General features: G+C 37.9%; 1 protein-coding gene across 1 annotated transcript in view; it reads right to left on the reverse strand.

Annotated features, from left to right (window-relative positions):
- CNTN4 (contactin 4) overlaps positions 1–26,216 on the reverse strand; it is a 474,897-nt gene that overhangs the window by 61,614 nt on the left and 387,067 nt on the right. Inside the window, exon 12 of the mRNA XM_029918576.1 lies at positions 11,235–11,362. Coding sequence (XP_029774436.1) covers positions 11,235–11,362 — 128 coding nt within the window. The remainder of the gene's footprint in view (positions 1–11,234; positions 11,363–26,216) is intronic.

Genomic DNA, 26,216 nt, shown 5'->3' on the forward strand with positions numbered 1-26,216 from the left:
GAGCCGAAATCAGGAGTCTGATATTCAACCAACTGAGCCACCCCAGTTACCCGCAGCAAAATCATTTTGTATACGGATATCTATTTACAGATTTGCAGACAGATAGATATACAATTGGCCCTTGAACAACATGAGTGAACTGCATGGGTCCATTTATAGATTTTTTTTGACAAATACAGTACAGTAAATATATTTATTTTTCTTTATGATGTTTTTAATAGCATTTTCTTTTCTCTAGAATACATTATTCTAAGAATACATTCTACAGTACAATACAATATACAAAATTGTGCTAAATGAGTGTTTATGTTATTTGTAAGGCTTTCTGTCAAAAGTAGACTATCAGTAGTTAAGTTCTGGAGGAGTCAAAACTTATATTTGGAATTTTGACAGCATAGAAGTTGGTGGCCCTAATCCTTGCATTGTTCAAGGGTCAAATACAGATTTAAATACACACACACACACACACACACGCATGCACACACATACCTAGATGTAATTCGGTAAAAAAAAAAATGTAAAACATATTTAAGTGGATCTCTCTGAATGAGATTAATTTTTTCTAAAAGAATTTAAAACATCATATGCTATGATAGCTACTTTTCTTTCTAAATCCTGTTAGAAGATGTAAAATTTCCCTTGAAGTTGGTGTCAAGATCATGTACGTATAATTAATGGAACGTGTTTTCTTTCCATTAAAAAGACAATAAAAATATTTGCCTTTCTATTGCCCACAGTTCCTGAAATATGGCCAAGGTGTTTCAGGAGCCTCTTTTATGGACATGTTCTCATTTTATCTTTTCACTGGTTTTGCCCTAAACATGCTGGGAGCTTTTATGCCTTTGGCTATTAGATAAATTTCTTTTGCCTGATATTACCTTTACGTTTTGTAACCTAGTGAGCTCTTATTCATTCCTCAGTTCCCAGTTCAATTATCACTTTTATCCCCTCAGTGAATCCCCTCTTCATTCCTTCCTTTTTGTTCCCTCTATACTTTCAACAAAGCTGTATCTCTTTGCCAATCAGCATCTACTCTTAGACTGTGAGTTCTTAGGTGTGCAGCCAGGCATTCCCTAGAGAACTTACTAAAAATGGAAAATCCTGGGTTGCACCGTTGGAGATTTTTGTTCAACAGAGCAGGGGAGAGTTTAAGGATGTTCATTTATTTAAAAAAATAACCCATAGGCAATTCTGATGCTTGTGGTCTGTGGCCTCTGGTGTCACAGAGGGAGTGTGACAACTATGTCATCTGTATCTTTTGACTATTTGTCATATTTGGATTGTATCAGATTGTCTTCTCATCAACAATACTGGTCTGTATAATTTAATTTTTCTTTGCCTTAGCCATCAAGAGGCTTTACGTGCAAAGAGCATTGTGACCAGCTATTTTATTTATATTGTAGACAAAGCCAACAGAGACAGATATATATCACAAGACATGTGAGCTAGCCTCATGAAAATAGATATGAAAGAGAAGGCACTTCTGATCAGACCCTTTGGATCCCACTCTTGTGGGAAAAATCCAAGCATGACTTACATTTAGAAGCAGTTCTACTTCTGAAGAAAGAGAAGGGGGGGAAGTTAATATGATGATAGGTGACATGTTTTCTATGTAGGCAACTTTCAAAGTGGATATTGCTAATCTTCATTTAAAAGCATGTCTTGCACTTTTGCACAGTGATTATAGAAGTGCTAGAAGGCCATGTAAAAAGCCACTGTTGCTCTAAGTGTTCTGCTTACATTTCTTCTTCCAGAGCTAGTAACCTACTTTTGACTCTTCAAATGGCTGCATAAAGAGACAACCATTTTAACCTTTTAGAAATGAATCTTGGTAGAGTAAATCAGAGAGAAATGATGGAAATGTTAATTAACTTGCCTTCATCTTGGTTAGATTCTGTATTTAACCTAAAAGCCTATAGTCTTTTGGGAGGTTTTCTTAGATTTGATTGCCTATGACAGCCAGAAAAAATTCAATTATGGTTTGGTGGCATTACTCCTTTGGGACACCAAAACCTCCTCCTGCCTCTGGTACAGAAAACAAATGCCAAGAAAGGAAGGTGAGAATCACTCATGAATTTTTCTGACACATCTCTTTTCTGGTTCTGGGTTTGTAATAGACCAACAAATCAATATTTCCTTTTTGGAATTTGGACTAAATGCTGGCCTCCCCCATAGAACACCTCTAAAATAAGAGGAGATGGCTGATTCAACACACACACACACACACACACACACACACACACACACACACACTACATACACCCCTCTGCTTCTGCAAGAGCTTGTCCATGTACAACCAACAGTCTGCATGACAAAGTAGTATTTTCAAACCACAGGAAATTCTGATACTTAGGAACAGAAGATAAAAGTGCTTAATTTTCCTTCCCTTTTTATTTATTACACAATTAGCCATTTAAAATCCATTTCAGCTTTGGAAATTATAAAAAGGAAAACATACCATAGCTGAAAACAAACCACATTGATCTTTAAACATTTTATGAACTGAAAAGCTCAACATAAACCCTTTCTTTCCTTCAGTAGGGAAATAGCTCTATGGCAAGACATAAGATGACAGATGTAACCTAAAAAGACAGGCACAAAAAAGAGATGGATTTTTATTTATGTAGTTGAAAAATATATAACTTTAATAATGCTGAGGATGTGTTCAGTAGTGGTAGTGGAGGTAGGCCAGAGATCTATGCTTTTTAATATCAACTTCCTCTCGAGTAAGAATTTCCTCACATTAATAGCTAAATCATACTGATTATAAAAAAGCTGAAATGAGGCAATTAGTACGGCCTATGACAGCCTTGAAGAATGAAACATGTGAGGCTTTCAGTGCAAGCCAGATGGATATCTTCAATATTCTTCTTATTATCTGCTTGTGGTAATAAGTTCAATTAAACTGAATCGGAACAACACAAGTCTCTTTGAATTGCCAGCAAAGAAATTAATTATGTGCTTCACATTTAATGAAGCCAAAGAGTCATATTCTGTTTGCCTTTATTGTTTGTTTGTTTTATTTATTTTGATTGGTAAGTATTCATTAGGAACTAAACTATTTATTTCATTCTACAGTAGAGATTTTTCTTTAAAAGAGAATTTTGGATTAAAAAGGTTGAATATCATTAGAAATACGGTTTTTATCTATTCTACAATATCTGGAGGAGAGGTAGAAAATTGAATCCACTGTCTGAATGATTTTCACTGTAATATCTTACCGTGCAAAAGAATTTTGATCTGGCATTTCCTTTTAATTTGAGATATTATACATAGAAGACTAACAAAAACAAATTATCAGTACTCATATTCCCATTTCTAGAATCAGCAGTCTCTAACACTTTTTCCAGTCTTTTCCCCTCTGAATATACATGAAAATTTTACCAAAATAAAATATTACCAATACAGCTGAAGTCCTTTCATATAACCTCGCTCCAGATCCCTTCTCTCACAAGTACTATGAGTTAATGTTTATTCTGACATGTATTTTTATGTTTAAATATTATATGGTATGATTTCCTATTACTAATTTTATATTAAATCATTTACATGAATTATTTGAAATAATACCACATGTATTATTCTTTAATTTGCTTGTGTACTTTTCTTTTGTCACTACGATCAACAATGTAATGAACATCTTTGCAAGTCTACCTCAGAACATGTGTAATTTCCTCTAGGGCAGACACCAGAAATGGAATTCCTAAGCCACCGAGATTGCACTTTTTTAATGTTATTTTCTCTCTATGGTGTCTCTTCTAGTTTGCACTCCGACTTACAGTGAGTACTCTTCACACTCTCATCAACAAAAGGTTTTGTTGATATTTATCTTTTGCCAATTTCATATGTAAAAAATCATATCACACTGGTGTTTACATTTGTGTTTTTCTTCTTAGCAATCTAGTGAGATTGAGATTTTGTTCAAAATCTTGTTGGCCCGCAGTGTGTCTTTTATACCAAAAGCAAGAATGTGAAGCCTTCCTCAGCATAGATGCCTTCCCATACAAGGGCAGAGTTGGCATAATAACAACAGAGTTAGGGGATTCTTCCTCCCTCTAGACCAAGGATGAAGAAATCATGTCAGGATGTCATCAGAAAAGACTGTCACGGTATGCAATCTTAATAAACTTAAATCTTAGCATTATAAAAGGCTAAATCTTAGCATTATAATCTTCACATTATAAAAGAGAAGCTCTTTTACAGAAAGACTTGGACAAAAGGGAATCATTCTATCCATGATTGATATTGCTAAAGGCACACCATTTGTTATGTCCACATGGCCCTCATTAGGGCTCACAGGAATGTCAGGGGAAATATTACAGTTTCATCAAGGTCTTGGCTTCATGTCTTGGTAGAAGGAGTTCCAGGTTATGTCACGCTTTGTGAACACAGGAGGAACAAGAGGCACACTTAGCTATCCTTTAAGGTTCTCCCATCTTAGTTGACTGTTGCCAACTCCATTGCAGCAGGTCTTCTCAGATCTAACAGGATCTAGTATTGAAATATTCTGGCCATTGTCCTTCCACCAGGGGACCTAACATAATTAGCATTTAGTACTTCTAACAACAAACTTTTCCTACTCTAGGTGCCTTGGGTCAGAATTCGAGTTAATCCTATTAGAGAGACCCTTAATTATTGCCTAGAAATAATTGGTTCCAGTGGAAGACACTTAATTAGGTTGAAATGTATTCTGTTATAAGGGGCCAATGTTAAAAGCTTTTGTTGTGGGTTAGCAGCCAAATGTCACTGCTGGTTACTGATTTCTGATTGATCCCCAGTCAAATATGGATAAAGCCTTGAATAATTTTACATAGACGATGTGGGCTGTTTCAAACTCATTTTCAAAAAAAGTTCCAATTGAAAACACTCCACATTATTGTGTCAGTCACGGTATGCATGGATAGGTTGGTGTTTCTCAATGTCTTACAGTTAAAAACAGAAGTATTTTACATGGTATACTGTAGAAATGCTATGGAAACATTGATATTGGTAAGAATTTCCTTTCTGTCTGTTATATGTATGTATTTGATAACATATTTTCTTCTAAATGTAAATAAACTCTTGATAGAATGGGCGTTGAAGATTCTGGCGACAATGGCATCAATTAAATGTTCTGTAAGCCACACGAGCGTCTTCCCTTCACAGAAATGGAAAATGAGAATACAAAAGAATTTCTTGTTACAAGTATTTGAGGTCTTTTTTTTTTAATTTTCTAACTTTTATTTATTTTTGAAAGACAGAGACAGAGCATGAGTGGGGTAGGGGCAGACAGAGAGACATACAGAATCCAAACCAGGCTCCAGGCTCTGAGCTGTCAGCACAGAGTGTGAAACAGGGCTCAAATCCCAGGAACTGCAAGGTAATGTTCTGAGCCAAAATCTGATGCTTAACTGACTGAGCCACCCAGGTGCCCCCAAATATTTGAGGTCTTGTTTAAATTCTACTGAGAATCTTTTTTCTATCAAAGATAGTTAAAGTACAATGTTTTTCTTATTATAAAAGTAATTCTGTACACTGAATAAAAAAACATGTAATCTGGAAAGCAAAGGAGTCTTTTTATTTTTTAATTTTTAAAAATTATTTTATTCATTGATCTATTAAGAAATATCCTAAAATTCAGATGGAAACAGGGTAAAATGTGTATACAGGGCAACTTAAAAAAATTAATAGTAAAAGAACAACCTGCAGTCAGAGATGGGTAAACTAAGTGTGAAACAGTTCAACTGATTTAGGGTGGTGACAGTGACAAGTTCAGGAAGAGATAAGTATCTCAATAAACCCCAGGTGACACATTTTGTGCTTTAGGACTTTTCCTGGCCTAACAGTCTGGTTACAGCAGTGTAAGGCCTCCTGCTTCCTGCAGAATCAGAATGAATACACTGTTCTAGTGTCTACCAGGGATTTTTGTCTCCTCTCTCTCAATCAATGATCCAATAGTCTCTGGATTTTTGACTTACATCCAAGTACTAGGTCAACCCTTTTGATACTAAGGCTAAGGTCTGTGAAAGAACTAATCCCACCAATTTCAGTTTGTAATCAGACTCAAGAGGCTGTCAAAATTCCCAGTTTCTGTATAACCTAGCTAGGTTACACCTTGGACCAAGTATTAAAGAGCTGTCTAGGGAAAGAAAAAGCTCATAAAAGAAAGAATCAGTAAGTTTTTGTTTTCTGGAAAGGGCTAAATAATAAATATTTTAGATTTTGCTGGTTAAGAGGCAAAATTGAGGATATTATGTAGATGGCTATGTATTACATGGTTTTTGTCATGATTGTTCAATTCTGCTGTTGGGTAAAAATAACCACAGTTAATGTGTAAACAAATGACATGGCTGTGTTCCACTGAAACATTATTTATAAACTCTGAAATGTGAATTTCATAATATTTTCATGTCTAAAATTGTTATTATTCTTTTGAATTTTTTCATCCAGTTAAACATGTGGAAACCATTCTTAGCTCCTAGGCTATACATAAACAGATGGTTAGCTGGCTTTGGCCCATGGGCCATCATTTGCCAACCCCTGGAAATATGGTGTATATCAAGATCAAGTAGGGAGCTTATTAAAAATGTTCATTTTTAAGGCCTCATCCCTAAAGATTTAGATTTATTAGGTTAAGGCACCAGAAATCTTTATTTCTGTTAAGCATTCTATTGAACTTTCACTTGCAATGTGACATGTACAAAGTTCTTTGATGTAGGACAGGGCTTCTCAAAGTATAGTCTGGAATCACCATCCGTAGACTGACTCAAGGTCATTTTGGTTGTGGTTCAGCAAGATAACTAGGATAATAACATCCATAGCTTAAAGCTCACACTTCATTTTCATGCCTGGAGGTGATCAATAGGAGTTAGGGTTGCTACCTATGCTAACCATAGTTATCTGGCTGAACTACATTTAAGACAAATACTCTGCTCTTCTTTAGAAGTGCTCCTTAAAAACATCTGTCGTGTGAAACCTGTACAGCAAAGACACTGTGTCATGCAAAACGGCATGCCTTTTACTCTGCTATAGAGATAAAAATGAATTAGTAAGTACAATATTGCATGTAAATGCAGCTTGCCCTCCATATAGTTCCTAATGATGTCGACAATTGCTAAAGCTCATCTTTGCTGAAAGGTCAAATATTATGCTTTCTGGTAAAATTCAGGGGTCTGATATGAGAACTGTTCTTGTTTAAAATTAAACAGCAAACCAAATCCCAAATATACTATAGCTAGTTTAAAAAATAATATCAGTAAAACTTAGAAATTCAGATGATGGGATGATAATCAAGAGCCCCCTGGGCACCTGTCAGAATTCTGCAGTTTGGAAGCCTGCTCATGCATAATCTGAATATTTATCCATTTTATGGTTGCCAGCCAGAGATTCATTTTAAACCTTCTGTACCTGCTCTAGTAGATTTATCCCTTCCTTCTCCCCCACCTGCTTACTTATTGACCCTATGTTTGACACTATCATCGGCCTCCCTTCAAAACACAGTGGTGGGGGTGAGGAGAAAGAGAATTGGATTTTAAAAGCATTGTTAATGACAGAATTATTGCAAAAAGGTTAGAGAAGATGTGTTCTGATGTCTGACCTTCACGGTGTTTTAATCCTACGTATGAGGAGATCAAAACGAATACAAGCACATTTTAAGGTTAGAGAACACCTTCTCTGATAAATTAGTCCCTTTGTAGATCTCAAAATTGAATTAAAATACGGCGCTCAGTCATATTTCAGGCTAAACTGTTACATTTACATTAAAGGTACAGGGCTGAAGCATTATGGTGTGTGATTCAGTACTTGGCACAGTTCATGTGGAGTTCAGAATGGTTTTATCTACCTTTATCGTGCTTTATGGGGCAGATTTCTAAATTGCATTTCTCAGTTTATGTTAATGTCCTTCACAGAGACCTGGTGGTCTGGATGCCCCTATGCACACACATGTACTTCCCATTACTGTTAATGGGAGTCAGAACCAAGCAACGGGAGATAAATGTTCTCTCAAATACCATCTGACCTTACCTAAAGTAACAGGATTGCTAACTTCTGTGAACATATGGTCCAGATAAAACTCATATTTCCTTTTTCCCCCTTCTCACCTATAAGAAAAATAAAAGAAGCAGAAAAACCGACCGCAGTGGAGTACCACCAGCTAAGTCCAGAAAGAGCTTGGCTTTTAAACAAATGAACTCCCCCTGGCAGGGAGCCAGTGACCTCAGGGCTCATACCTACAGATTTCTGCCTTCCTCTTTCACAGGCTACCAGGCTCTTCCCGCTATGGTTTTTTTCATTCCCCCTATATTAAGACATTTCAGTTCTAAAGTGTTCCATGTGCCTCAGCAAAACAGGTGGCTATGCACTGATCCGGTCATACGGCCCCTCTACGTCCTTTCCATAAGCCTGCTAAAGCTCTCCTGTAAAATGCCAACGTATCGTGTTTCCCAATCTTCATATCCCATCTTTCTGATTTTGTATATTGTCCCATACTAATAACACATACTTAATATTCTTCTTACTATCGACTCACTTCTTTACTTAAATACATTTTATTTTTTAAGTTTTTATTTATTTTGAGAGAGGGAGAGAGAGAGCAAGCAGGAGCAGGAGTGGGGCACAGAGGGGAAGAGAGAGAGAATCCCAAGCAGGCTCTGCACTGTCAGCAAAGAGCACGAGGTAGGGCTCGAACTCACAAACAGTGAGATCATGATCTGAACCAAAATCAAGAGTCAGATGCTTAACCAACTGAGCCACCCAGGCATCCCTTTACTTAAATATGTTTTAAGAGGAGATTTTTTTTTTTATCATTGATATGATCAGAAAACTAGTATTTTCCTAATACACATTGTAAGAAACAAATTACTAAAATTATTTATAAAAACCCAAACAGTTAAAGTATGAACTGTCTAAAACTATCTCTTAGACTAGGAGAATTACCATTTACATTTAATTAGAATTCTAGAAATAAAGTACTTAATCTCTTAAAAAAGATAGAAGTTCCTACCTCAGCAACATTTATATCTGCCCAAAACCTGGGGTGGCTATGGGATATTTCATAACTGGTGTTTTGGCAAGTTTTGTGCCATGATTCAGCATAAGACAAGCATCAGAGAACCATGTGGATGGTTGGGGAGAGAGTGTGCTGGGACTGGTCGTATTGCTAAAATATGAGCTCTAATGGGAAATACAGGACATTCCTTTCTGTCTACTATCTTGAAAGCCAAGGAAATCAAGGCTTATGAGCAGGATGCTGATCAGACACGGGATATAACTTGTACCTACATATAAAAACACCCCACTGTCAGCAAGAGAGAACAGTACAAAGTGGTTTCTAGTCTTAGGTGTTTATGATCTTTCAAATTCTCAGACATTTTTTTATGGCAGGCTCACTTCTCTTTGCTAATTACTCTAATAGGTTGGTGGTGACAAGTTCATAAACATTCATTTCAACAATATTTAGATTATATTTTATTAAAATATAAGCAACAACAAGAAAACAACCACTAATATTTCCTGAGTGCCAAACATTATGTTAAGCACTTAACACGGATTATCACAGTCATCAAAACAACACTAAGAAGTCGGCACTGCTATTATCCCAACACAGGTTAATTATGTAGTCCAAGGTCACAGAGCTAGTAAGTGAGAAAAATGAGTTTCAAAGCCAGGTCTCTCTGCCTATAAGCCCAGTCTCTTAATCACTATCTAAGACTGCTGCCTAGTACTCTAACTCTATAACTAAAAAATACACTATAATTGGGTCCCAGCTCTGCCACTAACCAGCTCTGAAACCTTGCGATTCCTCTTGTTCCTAGCTGATTTTTGTTTCCTTCTGTAGCTGAGAAAGCCATATATTAGCAAAGACCTTTAGTTGGAATCTTGATTTACAAATATTATCTAACCTCTTTTTCTCTTTTCCCTGTGAAATCAAGTGAACACATAGTCCTATGGCCATGCTATCGCTCTGAGAGATTAATTAACAGACTGAAATAGTAGAGTTAATCTAAATACAAATTTACTTCTGACTCTTGGCCTTCCAGTTTTTCTGTCTGCATAGATAAGTGTGTTTCGAATAAAAAGACTTCTCCAAATGGTAGTATTTTTCCAATTTCCAATGACCCCAAAATATGCAAATAGATAATTGTTAGCTTTCTTCTTTAAATTACGATTGAGATAGATAGATAGATAGATAGATAGATATTTTTATTTTTCTTAGGCTATCTTACTTCACAGAGGGAACTACAAATTGGAAGAAGGAACTACAAATAAGAAGAAGGAAGTAATATGACATGACCAATCTATATCTATTATAGAAAAATATCTATTTTATAAAAATCTATTATAGAAAAAGGAGTCCTGGATCAACACCCCTCTTCCACTACTGGTGACCTTGAGAAAGTCACCAACCTGAGCCTTATCTTCCCCAGTCACATCAACCATTGCCAAGATCCTTTAAACTAAAAAATTCTGTGACTCTATAAGACAAGAAGTAATAGAAATGCAAATAAAATGTAAATTAAAATCTCATCCTTTGCAGTTTAGTACCTCCAGCCCATCCCATCAACTGGCTGTTAGAATAGACTCATATTATGTGCTGTGCTAAGGGCATAAAGGAATTCCTGTTATATACTATGAAGCACCAAGATGAAGGTTATGTGGAAAATTTTATTTTCTCAAAACTGAGAGGGTTGGCAGGGTGACTAAAACAAGCACAGAGGTGATCAAAGCCCTTTTTGGCATAATAATCCATATCCACATCCCTGAATCACCAGAGCAGCTCTTTTAAAAATAGCCAATATCATTGTTTAAACAATGTTTGCTAAAAATAGTATTTGAGTCATGGGTTTTTAATTTGTTAGCACAGTGTTCCTAGACATGAATTTCAAATCTACAGAGACTTGAAAGAAATTTAATTAAAGAATTGAAGATAACATTAGTTACAATAGTATAATAGATACAATGGCTGTAATTCTCAAAATTGTATTGGATGATTCTGAAATAAGATAGCCTTTCAATCATATTCATTACCAACAGTTCTCTAAGAATCATTAATCATATCATGTTTGGCATGATGTATTAATTTAGCAACACAGTGATATCTGTACATATTAAAATGAATGACACCACTTCTATAGATAGCAATATTAGAGTCTGGATCCTTAGACCACCCACTCAGCACTCGTGACACCTGAGATGGCAAGACTAGAAATGACAACATGTATATCAAAGTATATGTTCTTTGGGTTAGTCATTACCTTTTACTACCAAGTTTCCAGTACTGCTAGCAGTTCCAAAATGGTTAGTGGCCACACAGGTATAACTTCCAGCATCTGACTTAGTCACATTGACAATTCTGAGGCTTCCATCTTCAGAAATGGTAATTCTGAAATTAAAACAAACCAAAAATGGTAAGTTTAACTCATATGACTAACTGAAAATTCTTTCTGTCATCTTTCAAACTTTAAATCATGGCTGTATCACTTGACAGCCTCATCTTTATTTAGGGTATATGCCTATATACACATAAATGTAATTAGGGTGTATGACTTATTGAGGACTTTTAACACTTCTCTTGCTAAAATGGTCTCAACATTCTTTTGGAATAAATATCAGAAATATTACTTATTGTAACCATTCTCTGTCTTGGCATTATGCATAGGGAAGACTTATTGAAGATCACCATTAATCTTCCTTCCTTCCTTCCTTCCTCCCTCTTTCCTTCCTTCCTTCCTTCCTTCCTTCCTTCCTTCCTTCCTTCCTTCCTTCCTTCATTCCTTCTTTCCTTCCTTGCTTCCTTCCTTTCAAGTTTTAGAGACACAGAGACAGTATGAGTGGGGGAAGGGCAGAGAGAAAGGGATACAGAGAATCCCAAACAGTCTCCACACTGTTAGTGCAGAGCCCGATATGGAGCTTCAAACCACAAACCACGAGATCATGACCTGAGCTGAAACCAAGAGTCTCTAAACAGCTAAGGTATAAGAAAAAAAAGTCTCTTGATTGGCCATTTCATTTTCATTGAAAATATTTTCCTCTGGGGCACCTGGGTGGCTCAATTTGGTTAAGTGTCTGATTCTTGATTTTGGCTCACATCATGATTTTGTGGTTTGTGAGGCTGAGCCCCACATCAGGCTCTGCACTAGCAGTCTATTTGGGATTTTCTCTCTCTCTCTCTCTCTCTCTCTCTGCCCCTCTCCTGCTAGCATGCATGCACACTGTCTCTCTCTCCCAAAATAAATAAACTTAAGGGGTATCTGGGTGGCTCAGTGTGTTAAGCATCTGACTTTGGCTCAGTTCATGATCTCACAGCTCATTAATTTGAGCCTGATGTTAGGCTCTGTGCTGACAGCTCAAAGCTTAGAGTCTGTTTCAGATTCTGTGTCTCCCTCTCTCTCTCTCTGTCCCTCCTTGCTCATGCTGTTTCTCTTTTCTTGAAAAATAAATAAACATAAATAAATTAATTAACTTAAAAATTTTTTCTTCTAGATGAGTGGCTTAAATTAAATGAGTTATTATTAAGCATATTTGCTGAAATAAGTCAGACAATATATTTTTAAAGAAATGCAAGAACTGAACTAAAAATGAATAAAAACATCCCACAAGGTGGTATGACTATGGCAGAATAGAATATGTGGACAGCACATCTCAGGGCCCACAATTTGTGACAAATATCTACTACCGGGGAAGGAAACACTTTCAATGAGAGACACAAAACTGGAATAGGAAGGATTCTAGAGAATCCTGTTTTCAACAGAACTACAGCAGCAGAGGAAAGTGAAGAGAGGAGCAGGACATGGAGCCTGGCTGGGACACTGGTCAGAAAACTAAACAAATGTACACGGATGGCTCATTCAAGTTAAATGTTTGCTGAACCTCCACTTTATCCTTCAGATTTACCCACTTCTATCTCTTCTGCTCCCCCGCTTCTTATCTAGTCTATCTAAAAAGCCTCTTAAATGATTTGCTGTTTTTACTCTTGCCCCTTAGATGCATTCTTCAGTCAGTGATCAGGTGATGCTTTAAAATACAGATCAGATTACGTCACCCCCAGGCTCAAAGATCCTTCTTTGTACCCTAGACTAAAATCTCTTCTACCATCCACAAGGCCTGATGGATCTGGCCTTTGCCTTTCTCTTGCCTACTTGATTTCATTCTGATCTTTCCATCCTTAGTGAACTCTAGTCACACTGGCCTTCTGCAAGTCCCTGGAGTGTCTAGGACACTTTCCCACCTCAGGGCCTTTCGGTCTGCTGCTCTGCCTGCCTTGGCATCAGGACATAGCTACTGCTTTCTCACCCTCTCACGACCTCAACTCTGAGGCAGCTCTTTTCTTAGACTCTTATTTCTAAAGTGGATTTCTTTTTTATTTTGTTAACCTTTTTTTCTTGCAGCTACTTTATTTCTTCATCTCAAACACAATCTAGAAGTTTTGCTGACTTGTTAGCTGTCTCACCACATGGCACATGAGCTTCTGTGAGGGTACAGCCTGTGTTTATCTTAATGACTTAATCTCTAGGAACTAGTACTAGGATGACCTGTAGTAGATGCCCTGTAAGTATCTGCTAAGTGACCAAATGAATAAAAAAATAAATAAATATCTTAAGAGAAAAATCCATAATATGTTAGAAGAATTCAGAGTGGCTCAATCACTGAACAGTAGTGCTAGCCTGAATAGAGTCCTTCACAAATATTTGAGACAAGGGGTCTAGGATGGTCATGGCTTCACTTAATAGAATTTTTGGTTAATCATTTTAAAACCACAGGTGAAGATTTAAGTATACTGATTTGCAAATGCTGTATATACTTTTCATGAAGGCCCTTAGGGATGGAGCAGCTAAGATTTCCTGATGACTCGTTCTAGGTCCTTTGAATCAGGCGGATGAGAAGGTATGAAGGCAGACGCACACTATAAAGGATACTGGAATCAGCAGGATGAGGGTTCAAATTCTAGTTCTCTCAGCTCCAGCTGTGTGATCAGAGGCAAGAACTAGGTAAGATAGGCCAGTGGGATTTCGAGCACATTTCCTGGTATTCACTAGAGAGTTGTTTTGTTGCTGATTTTCTTTCATTTATAAAACTGCATCCTCTTACTTAGTTTTTGTGCATATGGGAAAAATTGGATAACATTCCCTGAACATACTTTTCCTTAATATAGTAATTAAATCAGCCTGCTTTTTGTACGCCAACTATTATATCTGACAATCTGAGGTCAATACACGAATTAACTGAGTCCTCCCAAATCAGTATATAAAATGCAGACAAAAAGGCCCTTTATTCATTCACACCATTATACACACATAACAGTTGCTCAGTAAAGACCATATGATAACCCATTAGCCCAAGAGCAGATGTACTGATAAAAATAGAGTGGTGATTAAATCCTAATTCCCTCAATAATCACAAAAATAGCTTTAGAGGAGTTAATCATTTCTATTTATAAAATGACTCTCTGGAAATTGTGAAATGCTGACAAAGGCAGCTCAGTAAGGAAGATGACATTTGTGTTCTGGATATGGAGTCATCTTCCATGAGCTAACATAGGTTGGGGGCATATTAAACACTGAAGGGTGAGCTGACTCAAAGTACAAAGGCCTGTTAATAATTTATACCATTTCAAGTAGTATTGTAATTTCCAAAAACCTAAAGCCATTGCCTATACCATATTGTTTGCTGCCAACAGGATATGAATAAGGAAACAAGTAAAGGGTTTGTTGTCAGACAACCTGGTCTTGGCCTTGCCTCTGATTCTTGCTGAGTGTATGACCTGGCCCAATTTCTTATGCCCAAGAAGACAAGGTTTCTCAGCCTTGGCACTAGTGACAATTCTTTGTCTTGGGAGGATAATTACCACTATCTCTGTTCCCTACACACTGCATTCAGGTTGTTCTGCCTCTCTTCCCAAGTTGTGACAATCAAAGGTATCTCCAAATATGGCTAAATGTTCCGTGGAGGCAAAAATCGTACCCAGTACAGAGCTACTAGTCTACGTCAGTTTTTATTCTTTTAATGTCACTGGTTATTATGATGATTATCTTCTACAGTGAGATTGTGAAAGGTTCTATTAATTGTAAAGCACTGTATAAGTGTTTTTCCCATTTCCCACTGTCATTTGCATCCCTGAATCTTTACTGATGGCATATCCACTGCACAAAAGGCACCCAATATATTGTTGCTATCCAGTTATGAAACCTAGCTTGTTCTACACAATCTCTCTCAAGGCTCTCTTTGCCCCCTATCTTCAAAGCTTCTCTATCCAATTTCCTTTAAGCTTTGTTAAACAACAAAGTAATTTTTATAAACTACTCATTTTTAAGATTTCGGTGCCTGACATTAGTTAAGTGTTTTAGTATTCCTCCAACCCCCCCTTTTTTTCTTTTATAGTTTACTGTCAAATTGGTTTCCATTTAACACCCAGTGCTCATCCCCACAAGTGCCCTCCTCCATGCCCATCATCCCCCTTCCCATCTTTCACTGTCTTATCAATGCTCAGTTTGTTCTCAGCATTCAAGAGTCTCTCATGGTTTGCCTCCCTCCCTCTCCCTGACTATGTTTTCCTTCTTGCTCTCCACCATGGTTCTCTGCTAAGTTTTTTCCTGTTACATTTATGAGTGAAAATACATGGTATCTGTCCTTCTCTGTCTGACTTATTTCACTTAGCATGATACCCTCAAGTTCCAACCACATTGCTATGAATGGTCAGATTTCATTCTTTCTTATTGCCGTGTAGTATTCCATTGTATAGATAAACCACATCTTCTTGATCCATTCATCAGGTGATGGACATTTAGGCTCTTTCCATGATTTGGCTATTGTTGACATTGCTGCTATGAAAATTGGGGTACATGTGCCCCTATGCATCAGCACTCCTGTATCCCTTGGGTAGATCCCTAGCAGGGCTATTGCTGGGTCATAGGGGAGTTCTATTGATAGTTTTTTTGAGGAACCTCCACACTGTTTTCCAGAGCTGCTGCACCAGTTTACATTCCCACCAACAGTGTAGGAGGGTGCCCATTTCTCCACATCCTTGCCAGCATCAGTAGTCTCTTGATGCGCTCATTTTAGCCATTCTGACTGGCATGAGGTGGTGTCTCAGTGTGGTTTTGATTTGTATTTCCCTAATGATGAGTGACACTGAGCATCGTTTCATGTGTCTGTTGGCCATCTGGATGTCCTCTTTAAAGAAGCGTCTCTTCATGTCTTCTCCTTATTTCTTCACTGGATTTTTTTTTTTTCGTGTGTGGAGTTTGGTGAGTTCCTTGTAGATTTTGGATACTAGCCCTTTATCTGATATGTCAATTGCAACTATCTTTTCCCATCCCGTAGGTTGTTTTGATTGTCTTGATTGTTTCCTTTGCAGAAGCTTTTTATCTTGAGGTCCCAATAGTTCATTTTTACTCTTGATTCCCTTGCCTTTGGGGATGTGTCAAATAAGAAATTGGTGCAGTTGAGGTCAAGGAGATTGTGTCCTGCTGTCTCCTCTAGGGTTTTGATGGTTTCCTGTCTCATGTTCAGGTCCTTCATCCATTTTGAGTTTATTTTTGTGTATGATATAAGAAAGTGGTCTAGTTTCATTCTTTTGCATGTTGCTGTCTAGTTCCCCCAGCACCATTCTATTAAAGAGGCTGTCTTTTTTCCATTGAATATTCTTTCTTGCTTTGTCAAAGATTAATTGGCCATACACTTGTGGGTCCAATTCTGGCCACCCCCCTCTTTTTAAACAAAAAGATAAGAACTGAGCCTCCAAGACTTAACTTCTAGACAATGGAAAGGGTGAGTGAGGGGGATAATCTGTAGATGGAGTAAATTTTAGTAGCTATCATTAAATTACATCCTATTGCTGTGACTATTTATTTTTCCTAGCTATAATCCAAATGTGGGCATACCATGGAGTTCTGCAAGATTCAAACATCTTCTTATCCAAACAATATAGTGTACTGATTGAGAAACATAAACTCTGTAACTATACTGTCTAGGTACAAATCAGACTTGTGCCCCTTATGAACTATGTGACTAATATCTTTGTAAGTTTCCTGTTTAGATAACGGAATAATAAAAGTAACTCTATTTCACAAGGTGTTGTAAAGACATGCAGTGCTGACACCAGTGCCAGGTACATGAGATGTGCCATATAAGTGCATTAGCCACATATTCTTTTAACTAAAATTCTGTAGCCGCCTAAATATATTGTTTCAGATATTAACAAAGGACTCTGTTAAGAAGAAGACTACTACCAAGTAGTTCTGCCCTTCTGAAATCCTATAAAACATTATTATGCTTAATGAAGCATGTGGGTAACATCAAGTAGTTACAGAAGGGGATGAAAAATTGGACTCATTTATTCATAGATATCTACTAAACACCTCCTGTACACCAGGCCTACGTAAACCAGGAAGACCTTAGATAATTATACACTTAGAAATGATGTCAGTGTGTTAAATACCATAACACACACATTTCTATAAATGCATATTAGAAAGAGCACTACTTTTGCCAGCAAGGAATCTGTTTCCTATGCTGTTCATAGTATAAAGAAAGGCAAGGACCAAGTCCTGGCCAATCAGGAGACCGTGTCCCCCTGGCTGCCATGATTGGTTTAGGGAGAGGCGTGCTAGCAAAACCTGGAGCTACTTGAGGAGACAATCTCTACTGAATGATTACCTTTGGAGCTGGAAATCTAGAACTGTTAGCAGTCATCCTACCTGCCACTGGAAGCCAAGTGAAGACAAGCAGAGCCCAGGAGGCAGAGAGAGGAAAGAGAACTTCTAACTTCTGTGAGCCCCTGTTTCTGATCATGGCTAAACCAGAAGCTTCCTTTGGATGCCCCAGTTACACAAGGCAATAATTTAAGATATTAGAAATCTGGCTTTAGTCTCCTGCAATTGGAAGAGAACAATATCTTAGAAAATTTAGTGAACTTGTTCAGGAGATAGTGGTAGTGAAAGTGGAGAGGAGAGAATGAGTTCCCCGGATGATTCTCTGATGCTGCCTCTTCAGAACTGGTTGCCAGAAGACTGGCTAACTCACTTACGGAGGAATGACCATGGGTTTCTGAGTCTGAAAAAACTGACCTGCGCTTCCTTTATATATAATTGTATCATATACTTTTGCTATTTATTTCTGCAGATAAAGTGTACACGTATACAATTATTTGTTGCTTGAATTTATGGGATTTTTATAAGTGGATAATTAGTATAAAGCTAGTATCTGTCCCTGTGGTGCTAATTTAGACTAACTCAAAAAACATTTGAAACATAACTCAACACAAATGTTTAGATACTTGCTTCCCCTCAATTTGGATTCTATATCAACTTAGAAAAAGGCTTTTGACTAATATTTCTATATTCATTTTTTCCATGAATATAGTGCCTGACTCCAATCCAAGGATAGTTGTATTTTTACATTTGTTTCTTGATGAGATTTTGAAGTTTCCATTTCATTTTAGTTTTCCTGTTTCAGACTATTGACTGACCCATAGCTATTAGCTTGATATTGAACTTTGAGCTCCTTCTAATATTCATGAATAGTGATAGAGTTAGATAAAAGGAATTGAAAATGTAAATCTGTTCCTGGCTTAGAACAGGTTAGCCCTGACCTACCTGTAGGCTCTTTTTAAATCATTGATAGTATCAGAGAATAGTCAAAAATGATAAAGCAGCACGTAGTAAAAATAAAGGTGTGACATAGGACTTGATTTTCCCTACATGAAAAGAGGTCATCTAATTCACAACAGAGTAAACTGCGCATTGCACAGAGAAGCAATTATTCCCCACTTCATTTAGAGATTTCAGATCCACAGAGGATAGGGACATATCTGGAATTATGAGATAAATTGAATCTTTCTTTCTTAATATGAGGCTCTGGGTTATAGCCATTGAAGGCCTGACCTTGTCAGTCCTATTAATCAAAACCAGTCTGGGGACACTGGACCTTTAAAACTGCTGATCTTTTCTTTTTGGGGGCTTTAGTAACAGATGACAAAAGCTGCCAACTCCACAATATTCTATCACCCTAAAGAGAAGGGTTATCCCCAAATGGTGACCCATGGTTCTGGAAGCAGTTCTGCAGCGCATCCTCACCTGTCTGGAAACACTTATCTTCTAAGTAAAACCCTTTAAAGTACAACTGCTACAATTAGTTCTCCCCTCCTGCAAAGGAGGGTAAGAGGGATTAATGACGTCCTTTCAACCAAACAATGGAGGTTTCATACTCTTACCTTTTTTAATGCTTATTTATTTATTTTTGAGAGAGAGAGAGAACACAAGCAGGGGAGAGGCAGACATAGGGAAACAGAATTTGAAGCAGCCATCAGTGCAGAGCCCAGTGCAGGACTTGAACCCATGAGCTGTGAGATCATGACCTGAGCCAAAGCCGGACGCTTAACTGAATGAGTGACCCAGGTGCCCCCTGTTAACTTTTAAGTCCTCTTTAACGTTTATTTATTTTGAGAGAGAGAGAGAGAGAGAGAGAGAGAGAGAGAGGGAGTGACAATGAGCGAGGGAGGGGCAGAGAGAGAGAGAGAGGGAGACACAGGACCTGAAGCAGGTTCCAGGCTCTGAGCATTCAGTGCGGGGCCCAAAGGGGGGCTCAAACTCACAAACTGGGAGATCATGACCTGAGCCAAAGTGGGACGCTTAACTGACTGAGTGACCCAGGCGCCCCTAAGTCATCTTTAATAGTGTTAGATCAGGGACAACATAAATCACTTAAAATCATGCATACTTAAAAAAAATCTCAAAGGGTCATAACAGGCTTCTCTTTTCTTCTACATATGGCAAGTTTCAGAAAATATGTTTGCCATTTGAAAGAAAAGATTTGCACATTACAAAAGAGGTAAACACTCTTGAAGGGCCACCATATATTCTAAAACTTGAAACATAGTTACTCTAAGGACTGTTACTGCTGAACTCAAGCAAACTGGCAGGAAGGTGGAGATGTCACAGGACTCCTGATCCCAGGGGTGCCAGTGATGTACTAGAGCAAGGGCAAAGAAGTCACACATCCCCAAACCAGCGGCCAACTATTTCTTAAGAGACAGTATTGGGCTAGGCATATCAGCCAGGCAGCCAGGCCCTCATTACAAAGTCAGAGAAGGACAGCCTAGCTACAGATATGTGTGTATCATTCTGCATTACATTTTCTTTCTATTTTCTTTTATTTTTTTAATTGAGAGGGGAGAGAGATCATGAGAAGGCCCCAGGCTGTGAGCTAGCTGTCAGCACAAGCCTGACTCAGGACTCGAACCCACGAACCGTGAGATCATGACCTGAGCCCAAATCTAACGCTTAACTGACTGAGCCACCCAGGTGCCCCAAATAAGCTCACCTTTTGAAGTTCCTGGTAGACATGAACTTTAGGGGGATCCTTTTTTTTTTTAGTATTTATTTTTGGAGAGAGCATAAATTGGGGAGGGGTAGAGAGAGGAGCAGATGATCTGAAGCAGGCTCTGCCCTGACAGGCTGACAGCAGTAAGTGTGATGTGGGGCTTGAACTCACTAACGGCAAGATCATGACCTGAGCGTAAGTGTCAGACTTCAACCGACTCAACTCATGCCCCTAGGGGGATACTGTTTAACCTACAAGTGTCAAGAGAGGAAATCTACCATGACTGTTGATGTGGGCTGAGCTAGCAGCTTCAGAACCTACTGTGCAGTCCTAGAGGTTGGGAAGAGGGCGTGATGCAGAGGAGTGTGTCTGCTATGGGCCTAGCACTACTGCTCATGCGCTCCGGACAACACCCTCTCCTTCATGGAGTCTCGTCCTTTTCCCCAACAGTAGCTACATTTCAAAACACGAAATTATTGTTCTTCAGGTGGCATATTAACAGTCAAATCTGGAGTAGGAATGACAGTTTTGGTATAGTAATGGCTACTGTATAAAAGTACAAAAGTCCAACAGGGAAACAAAAACCTACCTACAATTTCAATTTATTCTTCTAATTGATCCAATTTTTTTTAACTCGTTGGACTAAAGTAGATCTTCTATTCAATCCGTTTTATGTTGTTGTTATTCTGGCCAATTAATTCTTATTTTTATATTAAAATTGTAGCCAAAATTAAATAGAGGAGGTCTGTACCAAAATGGCAACATAAGGTTTTCTAAGAAGTTGTTTGTGAAAGCTGATTGTTTGAGAGGCACGGTCTTCACCTGTCCTTGAGGCAACGGCGATACAACAGTTACAGAATTTTTTTTTTTATAGAAAGCTTGCTGCAGATAATAGTGTATTTTTTTCCATGATACTTTTATTTTATTTTTTAATTTTTAGTTTTTAATAGTTTATTGTCAAATTGGTTTCCATATAACACCCAGTGCTTCTCCCCACAAGTGCCATTTGCCACTATCTTTTCCCATTCTGTTGGTTGCCTATTAGTTTTTTTTTGTTTCCTTTGCCTTGCAGAAGCTTTTTATCTTGACAAGGTCCCAATAGTTCATTTTTTTTCTTGATTCCCTTGCCTTTGGGGATGTGTCGAGGAGGAAATTGCTGTGATTGAGGTCAAGGAGGCTGCTTTTTGCTTTCTCCTCTAGGGTTTTGATGGTTTCCTGTCTCACATTCAGGTCCTTTATCCATTTTGAGTTTATTTTTGTGAATGGTGTAAGAACTACAAAGCTGTCATCATCAAGACAGTATGGTATTGGCACAAAAGCAGACACATGGACCAATGGAGTAGAATAGAGGGCCCAGAACTAGACCCACAAGTGTATGGCCAATTAATCTTTGACAAAACAGGAAAGAGTATCCAATGGAAAAAAAGACAGCTTCTTCAACAGGTGGTGTTGGGAGAGCTGGATAGCAACATGTAGAAGAATGAAATTAGTTTTAGAATTTCAACACCTATGAAACAGTCCAAGCTTGGAAGGAGGGAAGCAGCAATGAAGAGACAGAGATAAAGATTTGTATATTCAACCTATCAACTGGAAAGTTAGCCTGTGACCAACAGAGGTAAAGACCTATAGTTCTGGCAGAGCTATTCCTGGCTTTGTGACAGTTGAGAGATAAGAACAGCCTGGAAGGTGACGTGGCATTGGTGTGCTGTAGACAATGGCCACGAAAACAAAACAAAACAAAAAAAACAACACACCAAAACTTTGCTCTTAAGGAAAAAAACAAAACAAAAACAAACACTTGTTTGGTTTCAATCTAGCTATTTTAATAAAATTTGAAGGTATTTTTTGCTTTTGTAATATTTGTTTTTTGTAATTGTTAATTTTGTGTCAGCTTGACTGGGCTAGGGGATGTTCAGATATCTGGTAAAATATTATTTTCTCTGAGTCTTGAACATGTTGCTACAAGAGCTGAGTATTGGAACTGCTAGACTAAGCAAAGAAGATTGCCCTCACCAGTGTAGATGAGTATCATCCCATCCTTTGAGGGCCTGAAGGAGGAAGGCTGAATTTGCTCTCTCTGTTGGAGTTTAGGACACCCATCTTCTCCTGCTGGGGACACCAGCGCTCCTGGTTCATGGACCTTTGGACTTGCACTAGGGGTTACATCCATCAGCTCCACTGGTTCACAGGTCTTGGGGATCTCTCTAAATCACACCAGAGGCTTTCCTGGATCTCCAGCAGCAGATCGTGGAACTTCTTGGCCTCCATAACTGGGTGAGCTAATTCCTATAACAAATACTTTCTTATATATCCTATTGGTTCTGTTTTGCTGGAGAAACCCTGATTAAACTTTTAACTGGGATTTGACTGAGTTTACATATTGAACGTTAAAGGATATATGGAAATTCTTACCCTAATTGGTGAGAGGGAATTATCCTTATTTATACAAAGATTGTGCAGTGTATAAAGAGTCCATTGAGAGCCCCAGAAGATGGCTTTTTCTCCCCATTTTGAGAAGAGAGGATGTTTTGGATTAAGAATCTAAATGAAGGTCAGTGGGAAGATACTTCAAGGGTAATTTCAGGCTAACCTGTCATTGATCTTTCTGTGTAGTCTCTGCAGTGGCAATAGACATTGCTATTGAACAGACACCTTGGTGACAAAGTTCCCTTAGAGATAATTTGCTTTCTGTCGTAAGATTTGAGTTTAATAAACTACTGAACAACCTGTGTATTTCAGTCGGCTTGAGAACGGCCAGCAGTTCAGAGCCTGTTGCCCCTTGCCTCCAGCACTGTTCGAAAGAGAAAATAAAGCTGTGTTTACTTAACCTGGTCTGATCCAACTTTAACTTCCCCTGAACAGTAGTTTCAAAAGCTTTGTAAAATAACCTGGAAGGGACTATCTTCCCAGGTATGGATGAGTATTTAAATCACAGAGTTAACTGCAGAGTTCATTTTAATTACTTTGTGTCACAGCGCATGGACAGACGTGGGAAATATTTTCTCTGGGCAGATGCAATTTTGAAAGTTTAGTTATTGACACTGTATGCAAAAAACACCCAAAACACCATGTTTGGGGAAGAAATAAATAAAGGACACATTTTTGTCAAAAATTTGTATCTTAAATTGCTACCTTTAATTTATGCGGGATCTATCTGTGTCTCCATTAATACAAGATTTAGAATTCCTTTCTTCCAGAAATTTATGACCTGAGCTAATTTCAATATAAATCTATAGGGCATAGTGAAGATGAATGGGGTGGGGACAGAAAAGTAATACCATATTTTATTCTCTACACCTCTATGTGTTTTTATCAAATCATCATAATAAGTAATATTACTTGTATAATGAGAAAAAATCTTATTATTTAGCTACAAGGTACTCAAAATGTTTTATATAACAACCTCTTAGGACACTAGAACGGCTAGTAAAAGAATAATTTAATAGCAAAGCGAAGCTGTCTTGAAACATACTTGGAAACAAAGAAGTAGGCATGCACAGAAGCAGAGCAGATGACCTAGAGGGACGGCTGTACATACTCCACACTGGCTGCTTTGCAGGGCGAGGTACTGAGGAAGCTTATCAAGCACCTACAGGACACACGTGGGTGCTGTTGGATGGTTGTGCTATTACCACGTTTACACTGCACAGTAATCCCGGGGCACCTGGGTGGCTCAGTTGGTTGAGTGTCCAACTTCAGCTCAGGTCATGATCTCATGGTCTGTGAGTCTGAGCCCTGTACTGGGCTCTGTGCTAACAGTTCAGAGCCTGGAGCCTGCTTTGGATTCTATGTCTCCCTCTCTCTCTGCCCCTCTCCTGCTCATGCTCTGTCTCTTTCTCCCAAAACTAAATAAAAACATTAAAAAAATTTAAACTTCACAGTAATCCCAAGAAACATTATTATCCCAACTTTTCAGATGAGAAAAATGAAATCTAGAAAAGTAAATTTAAATGTTCAAGGTCAATGTAGTCAGTAAAGAATGAGGTTTCAAACTCAGATCTCACTACAGAGCCTGTACGTTTTCTACCATGCTATCCTGTGCTGTTGGTGGGTATAAGAAAGAAATAAAATGAGAGGCCAAAAACATTATAACCATATTTAAGAGGATTTCCTTAAATTTGCCATTATATCTTTGCTTGTAATTAAATACACCTTTTTTTGCTTTCTAATTAAACATGTCAAAATAGTTTTTTCTAATATTGAGAAATGTGTTCACACTAATGTCTAAAAGTAGAAGCAAAAGTAAATAATGTGTAAAAATGTGAGTTGATTACTTCTATGAGTAGTCATAGAAGTCTTCCTTACCCCTAAGTATCTAAAATGCCTGGAAGAGAATATTAATTAGTCATTAGAAAGGAGGCCCACTAGATAGATATGTAATTTGGTAATCAGGGGAGGTTTCTACAGTACAAAACAGCAAAACTGGCCATGCTAGAAGAACATGTAATTTTATTATGTACCCAACTTTCAACCCTTTGTGAATTTCAAGGTCATGGTATGTTTGCTTCAACCCCTCGTCTCAGAACTTTGTAACATTTCTGAGTGAGGAAATCAAAAGTGGAATCTCTTACCTCCTTCATGTTAGTGATAGTACCCCATAGTCAGGGTCCAGCAAAATTCTCAAAAGCCTCCCTACCTTGAATACCAAGTGTACTTAGTATTTTTTCCTTCTGCAGAAGAACAGATACTCAGGATCACCTTGGTGGTCATTCAGTCCGAGTGTTCCCAAACTCCCTAGCATGCTCCTAATTTCTGCCCTGTTCATGTCATACTTGAATCCTTGAACCCTCGCCCCAATATATGTTAGATATGTGATGGCAAAGTCTCTTAACTTCTCAGTTTTGCCATCTATAAAATCAGGGCCATAATAATAACACATTTACTTCACAGGGGTTTTTTTTTTTTTGAGAAAGTTACATGTGAAAATAGTTGTGAAATATTTGTAACTGTGGTGGTGTATAGTAAGTACATAATAAATGTTAGCTGGAATGATCACTTTTATTATTATTGTTTGTTGCATTATTATCATAATAGTATTTTCTTTAAGTGGTTCAAAGTGTAAAATTAAAGTAACTGAATAAAGAAAACTTCATATTGCTACTATAGATAGAAACCAGTACTATTCACTATAGATACTAACCACAGAAATAAATATTATAAAAACATACCTAATGTATTATACTCTAGTTGGGTGTGGTTATCTGCCAGGATATTGAAGCAACAGGCTGCTTTTTCTTTGGTTTCAAAAATCTTCATACCAAATGGACTTTCTCTTGTACTCAGGAGTGAAAATGAACTATGTGATTCACTGCCATTTAATGTCTGTATACTGTGTGCTGCCTGAGACTATCTGAGTTCTTACAGACATCCAAGTCTTCTTCTTTGGTCAACACACACCGATTCTGACCATGTTCCAAACATAAAGCCTCTTTTACACAATGATGACCAAATGGGCCATCAAACTATATTGGGCAGGTCCCATTACTGCAAATTCATGACATTTTGAAGCTGTTAGATCTACTCTCATGGCATTTATCAAATACTGCCAATATCCCATTACTCCACCTATCCAAAGAATTTCCAGACATCAGGGCCCAAGTCTTAGAATTCTTTCTGTTGCCTCTTCATTTCATATAGTCCTTTATATACAGACAGGTATAGAGTAAATATGTTGATTACTAGATTAAAATTCATTTAGTCTTGACTATTTGAGACACTGATGCTTACCTCTTGGGATAAAGACCCTAATTCCTAACCTTTTTTGGTAGGTGGGTGGAAGTCAGAGATCTCTTTACATCCATAGAACGATCCATAGAACTCCCTTATGACCCAGCAATAGCATTGCTGGGGATTTACCCAAGAGAGACAGAAATGCTGAGGCATAGGAGCACATGTACCCCAATGTTCATAGCAGCAAT

The sequence above is a fragment of the Suricata suricatta genome, chromosome 12 (genome assembly GCF_006229205.1).
Source record: "Suricata suricatta isolate VVHF042 chromosome 12, meerkat_22Aug2017_6uvM2_HiC, whole genome shotgun sequence".
Classification (NCBI taxonomy): domain Eukaryota; kingdom Metazoa; phylum Chordata; class Mammalia; order Carnivora; family Herpestidae; genus Suricata; species Suricata suricatta.